At 51.4% G+C, this 11444-nt stretch overlaps 2 protein-coding genes across 2 annotated transcripts; both read right to left on the bottom strand.

Annotated features, from left to right (window-relative positions):
- Positions 1-398: 398 nt before the first annotated feature.
- On the bottom strand, positions 399-3335 carry Catsperz (catsper channel auxiliary subunit zeta). The gene is made up of 5 exons (XM_038316085.1): positions 3315-3335; positions 2817-3129; positions 1456-1535; positions 1187-1253; positions 399-558 (listed from the first exon to the last, which is right to left on the bottom strand). The coding sequence occupies exons 1-5, from the start codon at positions 3333-3335 to the stop codon at positions 449-451; spliced, it is 591 nt and encodes a 196-aa protein (XP_038172013.1). The 3' UTR covers positions 399-448.
- Positions 3336-3747: 412 nt separating this feature from the next.
- Positions 3748-10366, bottom strand: Kcnk4 (potassium two pore domain channel subfamily K member 4). Its single transcript, XM_038315343.1, has 6 exons — positions 10128-10366; positions 6370-6496; positions 6082-6242; positions 5737-5923; positions 5249-5385; positions 3748-4369 (listed from the first exon to the last, which is right to left on the bottom strand). Exons 1-6 carry the CDS (start codon positions 10314-10316, stop codon positions 3977-3979), a joined length of 1194 nt encoding a protein of 397 aa, XP_038171271.1. The 5' UTR covers positions 10317-10366; the 3' UTR covers positions 3748-3976.
- Between the last annotated feature and the right edge of the window lie 1078 nt (positions 10367-11444).

Here is an 11444-nt window from a genome sequence, read left to right on the forward strand (position 1 = left end):
ATGTATGTAAATGAGGGGGCGGGGCTTCAACCTGCATATGCATAAGGATGAGGGGTGGGGCCTAACGGGGGCACTGCCCCCCCCCCCATAATGTTGATGGGACACTTGACACGAACTTGGTAGATCTGTACACCAGCGGACCCTCAGGTAGGAGGAGCAGACCTAAAATATGCAAGTATCCCTGGTTTATGAGCTCCTTGAAGGTAGTACTGGTGAGACGCGGGCGGAGAAAACTCAAGGTCACTGCGGTGACCGAATGAAGGTCACGGGAAAAGGCGGGGCCATGTGCGTCCGCCTCACGCAAGCAGCCACGCACTGACTGGGGAACCATGCATAGACTGTTTAATTTCTCTAGAGCTCAAATTCCATGCAGATGGGGTCGAGCTTGGGTCCGAGGTACGGGACAGGGCACGGAGCTGACATCTGGTCTGCCACTTGAGCTGGAGGTTCACACAGGCATATAGTACAGCCTCTTGTTCCGGCGCTTCTTGAGTCCCTCGATGTATTCCTGCAGCTCTTTAGTCATGTAGTGACCCCTGCCAATCGTGTTCTTGTAGGCTAGGAAGAAGGCAGAGCTGAGGGGGAAGGCCATGAGCAACGGCAAACCTTTCCCCCAGGTAGGCACCACCAGTGTGATTCGAGGAACCGCAGGTGACTTGAGGTGGCAATTAATGCTGGATTTGGATCTGTGTTAGTTTGAGGGGTTTGGGATCTCCAAGGTACAAAGTGTTATGGTGAAGAATGAAGGTGAAGAAGATGCTGCAAGACTGAACAGAGGCAGTGAGAGCCAGTAGCTGCACAGCCTCCTCCAGAGCCACACACTCTAACTAATGATCTGGCCCTTTTTTCCCTCTGAATGCTTATCTATCGTGAACAGAAGGTCACCCAAATAACCCAACATCCAGTAAATTTACCCAAATACTCCAGATGTGTCACAGCTCCCTTCCCTTGGAGTAAAGCAAAACTCCACAAAGGCTGTCTGTCACTCCACTGGACAAGTGGAGAAAAACCATTGAGTCTACCTTTGCCTAGTCTCTCGACTTTTAATTTGGGGGGTTCCCTGGAATATTTGTGAGTGCTAAGGGGATCTGACAAAACATACACATCCTGAACCTCCACTCCTGAAGCCCCAAGCCCTGCCAAAGCCACCAGGATGTTTTGTGGAAGCTGGGGTGGGGGTGCTCACTAGTGAGGGCTTTGCTGAGAATGTCCAGAACTTCATTCTCCATGAGCTCCATCAGGGGCAGGGGCAGCTGGAAAAGCAACGAGAGCTCAAACAACCAAGGAACCCCAGTTCTGTGTGGATCTGACATGCTCCCCCACGTGACCTCCCCAAGCCTGCCTGCCTGCCCGCCCCATTTTCCTGAAACCTGCCCCACCCTGCCACTACTGCAGGCCTCAACCTGTCCTCCTACCCACTACCCGCCCCCAGCAGTCTCCCCAGGCCCCTCCAACCCTGTTCTGCTGCTCTGTCCAGTAGGCTTGATGCGGCATTTGCTTTGACAGGCTGACTGATGATTCTGAAGTACACTTTTCTGGAGAAATGAAAAGAGAAACCAGTCATCTTCAGGCTCGGGGATCTGCCCTGGAGCAGAGTTGCAGGCACATGGTGGGAGTGGGGATACTACCTTCACTGACGACTGTATGGGATAGGTTACAGCCCTAGGCTTTAGAGTCCTACCCGACTGGGATCCAGAACTGACTGACTCTCTGTGTGAGACCTGAAGACTCTTTTTGATTCATCACCTGTAAATGGAGTCATAGGAATTGCCTTTTATGAGAATAGTGCATCCAGTGTGTGTTGTTGGGAATAGAACCCAGGACCTTGTATAAGCTATGAAAGAACTCTACCAGTAAACTACATTCCCCGGCCAGAATGGCCTCTTATGGCAGTTGTAATGTGTAAAGTTCACAGTACCAGAAGTTCTGTGCCTGACATAACAATTCTCAGTATATGTTAGTTGCTGTATTGCTGTCAAACTTGTTTGTTTAGACAGTATCTCACTATATGAACCTAGCTGTCCTGGAACTCAATATCTAGACCAGACTGGCTTGGAATTCACAGATATCTACACAGATCTGCCTCCTGAATATTGGAATCAAGGGTGTGCGCTTCCACACTTGGATTTGTTGTCATTGCTAATTCCCTGAAGAAGTTGGAAATGGAAGTGCCAGAGGATGGACACACATGAGTCTCAAAGAGTGCTTGGATATTGTGAATATCCTTAATTGTTTTTAACCAAGTCAGACATGGTGGTGTGTAATCCCAACACTCAGGAAGATACCGGGGATCCAAGGTCAGCTTGGGCTACTTAATGAAACTCTCATTCCAAAAAGAAATACAAAATAAAAATAAAGTAACCGTTGACTAAAAGAGAGGCTTCAAAACAGCGAGATCCCGCCAGGGAATGAACTTTATCGTCTCAGCTGGCACAGTAATGAAGTTAGATCCACAGGTGAGGGAGGGCTCAGAATGTAGTTCAGCGGTAGAGAACTTTCCTAGCATGCATGATGCCCTCTGTTTGACCCGCAGCACACCACATTATGCGAGAAACCCACCAGGTCTTTACTGTCCTGACTGCCTGCGCTTTCTTCTGCATTTCCCGGTTCTGAGTAGTAGGACGCCTTCCCGGTAGGGGGCGCTCAAAGAATGTCTGAGTTAAAACGTGAAAGATTCGCGCCCACACTCCCCTCGCAGGAAATCCTAGAAACTTGGGAACCTATGGGCTTACCCCCATTTCGCAAGAAGGAAAATTGAGGCCCTGGCTAGCCCACCCCTATGCACACCCTTCGCGCCTTGGCGAGGCCACACTGACCAAGGGAGGTCACAGATTCGTCGTGCTCCTCATCTACCGCGAGATCGCGCTCCAAGGATCTGCCACGGCGCAGCTCTAGCTCCAAACGCGCTTGCTTCTGGATCTCTTCTGGCTTGAGGTTGAGGTTTTCCAGAATAGAAATGGACTGGCTGTACCTGCGAGACTTCCCTACAGTTCTGCCCTCCTCGTCGAAGTCCTCGCAGACGTTGGCCACCGACACGTTCCCTGTGGACATAGTGGCCGTGGTCCATAGATCACGAACATCTCCGTGAAGGCTCGTTCTGTGGCGATGGTGTACGTGTTTGGGCACAGCCTGTGGGTCACACACACAAAATGGAAGCCAAGGGACTCAGGGAACTGGAGAGGGCAGGGAGAATGGACTGGAGTGGGCACTCCATGGGCACTTAGCAGCGCCCAGGCAGAATGACAGGTTACTCTAGAAGCCTGAATGAATCAAAAAATGAGTCTGGGCTCAGGGGACTCAGGCTGACTTCTTACTTTGGACAGGTTTTCCTCCATGGTTCCTCACCAACGGACCAGTCGCCAAGGACTCAGTCGAGACAGGGGTCACGCTCCAAGAAGTGGGAGGGGGACAGTCTCGCCTCCCGGATGCGATAATGGTCTCGCGGGAGGAGACTTCAAACTGCAGATGTCATCAAGATTCTAAATTGCTCCCACCCCCAATATCGATGCCAAGGCTGACGGTGCTCAAGCCTGCTCTGAGTTGGGGTCTCGTCCAGGCATGGACAAAAGGGCCACGACTTGACTGGTGTGGTCGCCCAGGAATGACAGTGGGCTGGATATACCCCCACGGTGGCGCGGGAAAAGCACTCGGGCGCCCACTCGGGTCCCAGGAGCACTCACTCAGTGGTGCAGACTTTTTGTTTATTGGTGCAAATTTTGAGGCACAGTCGTGAGGTGTGAGGGACAAGCCAGGCCAGGCCAGCAAGACAGAAAGTCTTGAATGGTGGGATTTGGAAATGGTTAGATGCGAGGAACCAGCCGGGGAAGAGCAGTGGCATTTGGCAACCCTTGAACTCCTCCCAAGGTTGCAATCGCGTGGAACAAAAGAGGGCTCTTTGGTCAAATAAGCCAAACATGCCTGGGCATCAGCAGGAACGAAGCCCCATACATGGGACCCCGGACCAGGGATCCTGCCCCTACACCGGCACGGCCTTATCTCGGAGACGCCCAGGACCCCGGGGTCTCGAGGGTTTCCGGGCGGGATTGGGACGGCGACGACCCCGAGGCGCGCGAGGCAGGGCGCAGCCACGTTCACTCTGCGTGTCTGAGGACTCGTCGATGAAGGCCAGATTCTCACTGGGGTAATCCAGAGCAGAAGCTGTGGGCGGAGAAGGTGTCTCGGCCTTCTTTGAGGGCACAGGGGATCCCGGCCTGCAGGCTGGCTCAGTAGCACCAGGCGGTGCCGGCAGGGAGGAGGGCAGGAGCGGTTGCTCCTTCTCTGGCGGCGGGCCGCTAGGTCCGGCTAGCTGGGTCACTCGTGCAGTCACTGTTCCGGTCCAGCTAGCAGCCTGCGCCGTGAGGCCACCCACCTGCACAGAGAGGAACCGGTGTCTGCCGATTGCATCTCCGGGAACTGCCCCTTTACCAGTCACATCCACCTTTTCGCCTGGCCCTCGAGCCTCAGTCTCACCCTACAGGCACACTGTCCCTTCCTGCACTGGCCCAAAGCACTGCTTCTCCAGGAGCCTTTCTAGAAAGCCCCAGTTTTGTTTCAACCTTCGCTGCCTCTCTGTAGTCAGCTAGAAAAATGCAGGTTTCAGATAAATCATTAAGTTTAGTGTCAGCATGCCTCAGAACATTTGGGGCATGAGCCGGGCTGTGGTGGCACACGCCTTTAATCCCAACACTCGGGAGGCGGATCTTTGTGAGTTCGAGGCCAGCCTGGTCTACAAAGAGCTAGTTCCAGGGCAGGCTCCAAAGCTACAGAGAAATCCTGTCTCGAAAAAAAAGAAAGAAAGAAAATAAAAAGAATATTTGGGGCATGTTCTAAAATCTCATTTGTTGTTCATCTGAAATTCACATGTAACTGGCCTTTCTAGTTTTGTTATTTTTGAAATAAGAGTCCCATTCTATAGTCCAGGCAGGTCTAAACTCGCAGCAATCCTCCTGACTCTGCTCTGCTTACCACGTCTGGGATTTACAGAGGTGTACCGCCTGGCCTCTCTGCTCTGCACTTTTATTTACTAAGCCTTGCGACCCTATCTATCCACGGAGGCCAGGGTGGTCGAGTCCCTGGATAAACCTGAATTGGCCCCATTTTTCCCAGCAGTGCATGCTCTGAGTCTCAGTTTCGGAGGAACTCACATTTTGAAGGGGAGCCCTAGCTGGTCAGCCTGCCGTTAAGGGTACAACACACAAGTGACATGCATGGCGCATGCGCGGCAGGGAACGGCCGCTGGGAAGCGTACCTCTGCCCGTGTGCGGCGGGACACCGCTCGCAACCAGTTGCCGATAGTGGTGAGCACCGAGGCGAAGTAGGCTAGGCCGAACAAGATCCAGAACCACGCCAGAGGCTGGTAGGCTGAGTTCTGTCCGGAGCCAGTGCCTAGACGTTTCACAGGAAGAGAAAAATAAGTTGATGGGAGGCAAACGTGTGAGCCTCTGATTCACTGCTGGCTTCTGCACCTTGTTGGGGGAAAAAAGGGATGTGCTAGAGTGTGTAGATGTATGCAAAATGAGTGTGCACGAGTTGGAATTGTGTATAGTAAGAGCATGCAAGATGGGTGAACTTAATATATGTATGAGCATGCATGGGACTCGGGCACACAAGATGTAAGTGATAGAAGCACCATACTGTGGGAGTGTGGGAGCTGGGGCAGAAACCCACAGTAGTAGTGCATAGGCAAAGTGCAGGAATAAAGTAGTTAAGGAAAGTGCTGGGCAAAGTTAGCCTCACCGGGCACATAATCTCCAAAGCCCACGGTGGTGAGTGTCACTATGACAAAGTAGATGGCTTCCAGCTTGCTCCAGCTCTCCATATAGGAGAACACGAAGGTAGGAGTTAGGACAAAGAGCAGGCAGCCAATCAGCAGAAAGAGCACCGCAGACAGTATTCTCACCAGTCCGGGTGGCACGTGCCACTTCTGCAGGGAGGGGCGATAGATAGGGCCATGGAGATATCAATTCCATTCTCCCCACCCTACCCTACCTTCATCCTGGTTTACTGAGTCTCTCTGGGATTGCACACTCACATGCCAGGGACCTAGGGAAAGTACCCTACGAGGGGCACAGTGCAGCTCACCAAGAAGATTGCTTCGATGTGACCGATGCCCCGGCGCAGAGAGGAGCCCAGACGGTCCCCGACCCCTGCCAGCAGCATTCCGAACAGCGGGATCCCCACCAGTGCATAGAAGATACAAAAGAGACGCCCGGCTTCTGTCTGTAAGGCTGTATTGCCATAGCCTGAATAGAGCGGGCAGTGCAGGAAATCTAAGTGCTATCTGGTACACACGGCCTCTCCCTGCACCTTCCCCCATAGGGAAACTCCTTGCCCCTTGCCTCCCTCCGCATGCCGCATCTCCTCCCCCACCGATGGTAGTGATGATGGTCCCCGAGAAAAAGAAGGCGCTGCCCAGGTTCCAAGCTGATGAGTGGTTGCTGCTATTGGTCCAACTGGTGTCTGGGTTTGCACCCCCTCCCAAGGCATCAGCCACGAGCTGCAGGACAAGGCGCACAAGGAGGAACCTCAGTCCTTCCCTCCAGTTGGACCAACCCCCAGCCCTCCCCCTTCCTTACATAGCTTACTGGCTGTGTACCTCTTGCTTTCCTACTTCCTCTTTGGTTTTAGGTTTTTTGTTTTTTGGGTTTTTTTTTTATATATGTTTGATTGATTGTTTTTTGTTTGTCTAATTTTTTTGCTTTTTTGTTGTTTGTTTTTCAAGACAGGGTTTCTCAGTGTAGCCTTGGCTGTCCTGGCGCTTGCTCTGTAGACCAGGCTGGCCTCAAACTTACAGAGATCCACCTGCCTCTGCCTCCTGATTGCTGGGATTAAAGGCGTGCGCCACCACCACCTGGCTGGTCTTAATTTTTGACAATGTCTCTCTCATTCTTTCTACCTAGCTGTCTTTTTGTGGTTGGTTGGTTTGGTTTTTGAGACAGCATTTCATTATGTATCCCAAGCTGCCCTGAAAACGTGTTGTGTAGTCCAGGCTAGAACTATTGATCCCTCCTGCCTCAGACTCCCAAGTGCTAGAATTACAAGCACAAACCCACCATAACTAACTTTGCATGACACATTCCTAACTTCAGAGTCAGGAGCACAGATACTGGGAGCAGATGCCAGTGTTCCAATCTTGGCAACCTTGGGCAAGTTAGTTCCTGGTTCCTCAATTTCCTCCTCTATCACATGAGGGTGATTGTCATAGCACCAATATCATAGACATGGCATGAAGAATAAACCCTGGGCATTTGTTGGGAAATTTCCCACATGGTCATTATATACTGTGAGTTCCTGCTTTCTGAAGACTCCACCACTCCCACTGCTTCTATGGAGAGTGAGTCTGAGTGCCTGGCCTTTAAACAATGTGTTGAAAGGTGAGGCCTTCCCTCCAGAAAGATACACATATCATCAGATTCTGTGGCCAATATTAGGCTGTTTATATGTGTGTGACAGTGTGTACACGTCACCTCCTAACACTCACGCAAACCCAGCGTTTCATATTGAGTGCTCACTGAGCATACCTGGACTAGTGAAGGCCGGAGCTGTGCTTTCCTTGCCTGCCTGCAGACTCCCCTGGGGGAGAGTCTAAGTCTGGAAAGAGCTTTCCCTGGGTGTCTGGATGCCAGAGCACCCGGAAGATGACATGAAGAAGGATCCTGCCCCAAACTAAGCAAGGACAGACTCCACAGGGAAGTTTACAGTCTGTCTCATCTCCCTGATGACAGTCACCAGTAGCAAGTTCATCCTCCCTGAAGTAACTGCTGCAAACCCTCAAGGCTCCAGTTTGTCCAGAGGAGTCCAGTTTGTCCTTAGCTTGGCATTTATTTATTCATTCATTCATTCATTTATTATTATGAAAAAAAGTCTCATAGAGCCTAGGCTAGCCTCAAACTCACTATATCTTCAAGGATGGCCTTCACCTCTGATCCTTTTGCCTCTACTAAGTGCTGATGACAGACAGGTGTGAACTACCTTGCCCAGTTTCTGCAGTGCTGGGGAAGCAACCCAAACCTGCAGCATGCTAGACAAGTACCAACTGAGCCACAGCCCCTCCCCCTCTCTCTTATAGGAGGTTTGTAGGCTTTTGATTTGTTTTGTTTTGTCTTACTTAGTAGCCCAGACTAAGCTGGAACTTACAGCAGTCCTCCTGCCTCAGCCTAAGAGCTGAGATTACAGGTGTGAGCTACAAGCATTTTTCCAAACTGGTCTCTACCTTTCCCCAGACTTCTCTCTTGAGATTATCATTTTGCACCCCAAAATACAGCAACCTTCTTCCCAGATTCTCTTAAGTAATTTTATTTTCTGTAATAATGGTCTTTGAATAAAGAAGTGAAATGTCTGATTAAAAGTGATTTGATTTTCTTAGATTTATTTTATATATTTATTTTATTTTATTGCATGTATATATAGATGTGTATCATGTGCATGCCTGGTGTCCACAGAGGCCAGAAAAGGGTGCCAGATTTTCTGGATCTAGAATTATATGGTTATGAGCCACTGTGTGAGTGCTGGGAACCAAACCCAGGTCCCCTATAAGAGTAGCAAGTACTCCAAACTGCTGAGCCATCTCACAAGCCCCTATGATTTAATTTTTATTTTGCAACATTCCCCCACATCCCCCAAATCCTTCATCCAGTGTGTCATAATTTTTGTTTCAAATGACCAGGCATCTGCTATCTCCAGTTTCTGCTACACACTCTGATCCAGTCTGTTGCCATGCCATAATCTGCTTGGGAGTTGTTTGTCCCCACTCTAAATTCTGTCCCTCTTACTTGGTACTTTCCAACTGCCAGCTCTCCCCTAAAATCTCTGCATCTCCCTTCTTTCCCAGAACACAACTCAAGACCCAGCCACCAGTGGGTGCTTAATGAAGAAGGAAGAAAATCTCCCTTCCAAGGCTCCCTACAGTGATCTGTCTGTCCCTGGATTTGTGCCTTAGATGTAACACGATCGATCTGCTTCACCCCAATATTTGTATCTCTACACACCCCCAGCACACATAGGCATATAATTGCTACAGGACTCATTCATTCTGTGAGTGGCTCTTGGTGTGGAAGAGAAGGAAAACAGCAGTTACCCAGCCTTTTAGACTCCCTGTCTCTCTTTTTCTTCTTTCTCATCCCAGAATAAAGCAATTCCATTGTGAAGATAAATAGGTCAGACTCCCTCCCTCCCTCTGCCCTGTGGTCTGGCCAGGCGCAGTTTCCACCCAGGCATTTCTGAGCAAAGCTTGTCCTGATTTCTGGAAGTGGGAGAGACCATCGCTCTACCCGAATCTTTGCCCTGGATCCTGCCACCTTAGGAATCAGTTGGAACTCTGAGGCTTCCATGCAGACCCTCCCCAAGGAATAGTCAAGGGAATGAGGGATACTGCCAAGTGAGATATAATTAATTTATTAAGGTTAAATTGGAGCTTTCCATAACAGTGACTGGGAAGTCAAAGGGATCAACAAAGGAGCTCATTACCTGGACCCATGGAGGCTGAAACCCAGAGCTTTTCCTTAGTGGCTGGATGGGAAAGCTGACACCCTCCCCTCCCCACATGCTTGGCTGGGGAAGAAGGGCTCCTGAACTGGCACCCAGTGGTAGGAACAGAAGCCCCTCTAAAATCATCTCTACTGTGTATGTGCAGACTTGAAGAAACAGGGGGAGGTGTTCACCATATTCTTGGGTTTCTCTAAAACATCTGAACTTAAAAAATGGATAGGAACTGGTGTGGGAGGAGCAGCCAACAGTAGCAAGAAAAACTGCAGGGAGCCAGGTGTGGTTATTTAGGCCTGCCCTCTGGAGGCTGAGGCTCGGCAAGACAGTCCAGAGTTCAAGGTCAGTTTTTGTAACTCAGTGAGTGCCCGGCCAGTCAGGGCTACAGAGCAAGCTCCTGTCTCAAAAGATCATTACCAAGGATATATTTAAATAAGGCTGTTGAGCTGAAAGTCACATGTGACTGAATAACTAGGATTTGGTCTGGTGACCTAATGATGTTAGACCTGTACAAAGGTAACGTCCCATTGCTCCAGCCAGCATACTGAAAACAAACTGCTCAGCACCCTCAGGTACACCCAGTCCTCCTCTGTCTGGAAACAGCACCCTGAGCAGGACCCCGCTGCTGACCAACTCTGCCAACCCACCTTGATGAATTTCCTCAGGTTCTCCTGGTTCACACATGGATGGTCCTTCAGAAACTTGTCCCGGCCATCCTCCAGCTCCTTCTGAACCTGCTGCTCATGAGGCTGCTCCAGAGCCTGGAACACTAGAGCCCCGGATACCAAGTAAAGCAGCACCACCGCCAACAGGGCCAGGAGTGTGGTGCTGCGCATGGCCCTTCCAGAGGCAGGTCCAGCTCCACTTCCTGCCTGGGGAGGAGGAGCAGGGAGCTCCTGGGGAGCAGTGGTCACTGCAGGCCAAACCAAGGATTTTGGGGTCAAGAAGAGATTTGGCACCCACATATTTCTTTTCTATCTTAGACTCCTCAAGGTTTTGGAGCTCCTAGCTTTATTATCTGTCCATGGATGTAACTCCTCCCCACCCCCACAGCATCCTCTGGCTAAACACCTAATTCCAGGTACCTAGGCCCCCACCTCCAGCCTCCCTCTTACCCCTACCCCCGCCATCAGGAGAGTGGGAGGAAGGAGGAGACAATAAGCCAGCCTCAGAAGAGACAGGGTAAGTGAGAAATGTAGGGAGTTGTGAGGCATAGGGAGCCCCGCCTTGGAGAAGACCAAGGGAAGACCAGGGCGTTCCAAGGCAAAGCAGGAAGAGAGGCTGGAGCCCACGAAACAGGAGACAGGAATAGCAGGTCCATACTTGGCTCTCCCAGTGCGGCTGTGGCAGCCTCCTCAGATGCATCTGTCCCCTCCTGCCTTTCCCGAGTCCAGGCTAGCAGGGATCATCAGGGTCCCCACCCGTCCGCGGGCCTTTCGAGGAACCCAGAGGCAGATTTGGTTTCAGGGTAGATGCAAGGCCCAGAGCCAAGGAAAGTAAGGGTGGGCACCAGGTTCCCGGAAGAAGCAGAAGAAGCGAGGCACAGGGTAGAAAGGGCAGTATAGATACAGCAGCCCACGGGACAGCTGTCAACTAGGGGGCAGCGGGAGATGGCAGGCGCACACGCACACATATATACACTGTCTGCCACACGTGTCACAAAAATCCACGATCCCACACTCCACCCCTCGTCTCTAGCCGCAAGCTGCTGGAGCTGCAGGCATAGCACTGCACCATACTCCAGCAGACCCCGGCACAATTGACCACCATGGGCGTGTCCGCCGTGTCAAGCCACCCTAGAGATCCGCGTGCGCGAACACACACACACACACACACACACACACACACACACACACACACACACACACCAGATCCGCGTGACACCGCACGCCAGCCACTTGCTCCCACCACCTCCCCCGCGTCCTTACGCCGACGCCTCCGAGCGTGACCCGCGACGGGACGCA

The sequence above is a fragment of the Arvicola amphibius genome, chromosome 1 (assembly GCF_903992535.2).
Source record: "Arvicola amphibius chromosome 1, mArvAmp1.2, whole genome shotgun sequence".
Lineage (NCBI taxonomy): Eukaryota > Metazoa > Chordata > Mammalia > Rodentia > Cricetidae > Arvicola > Arvicola amphibius.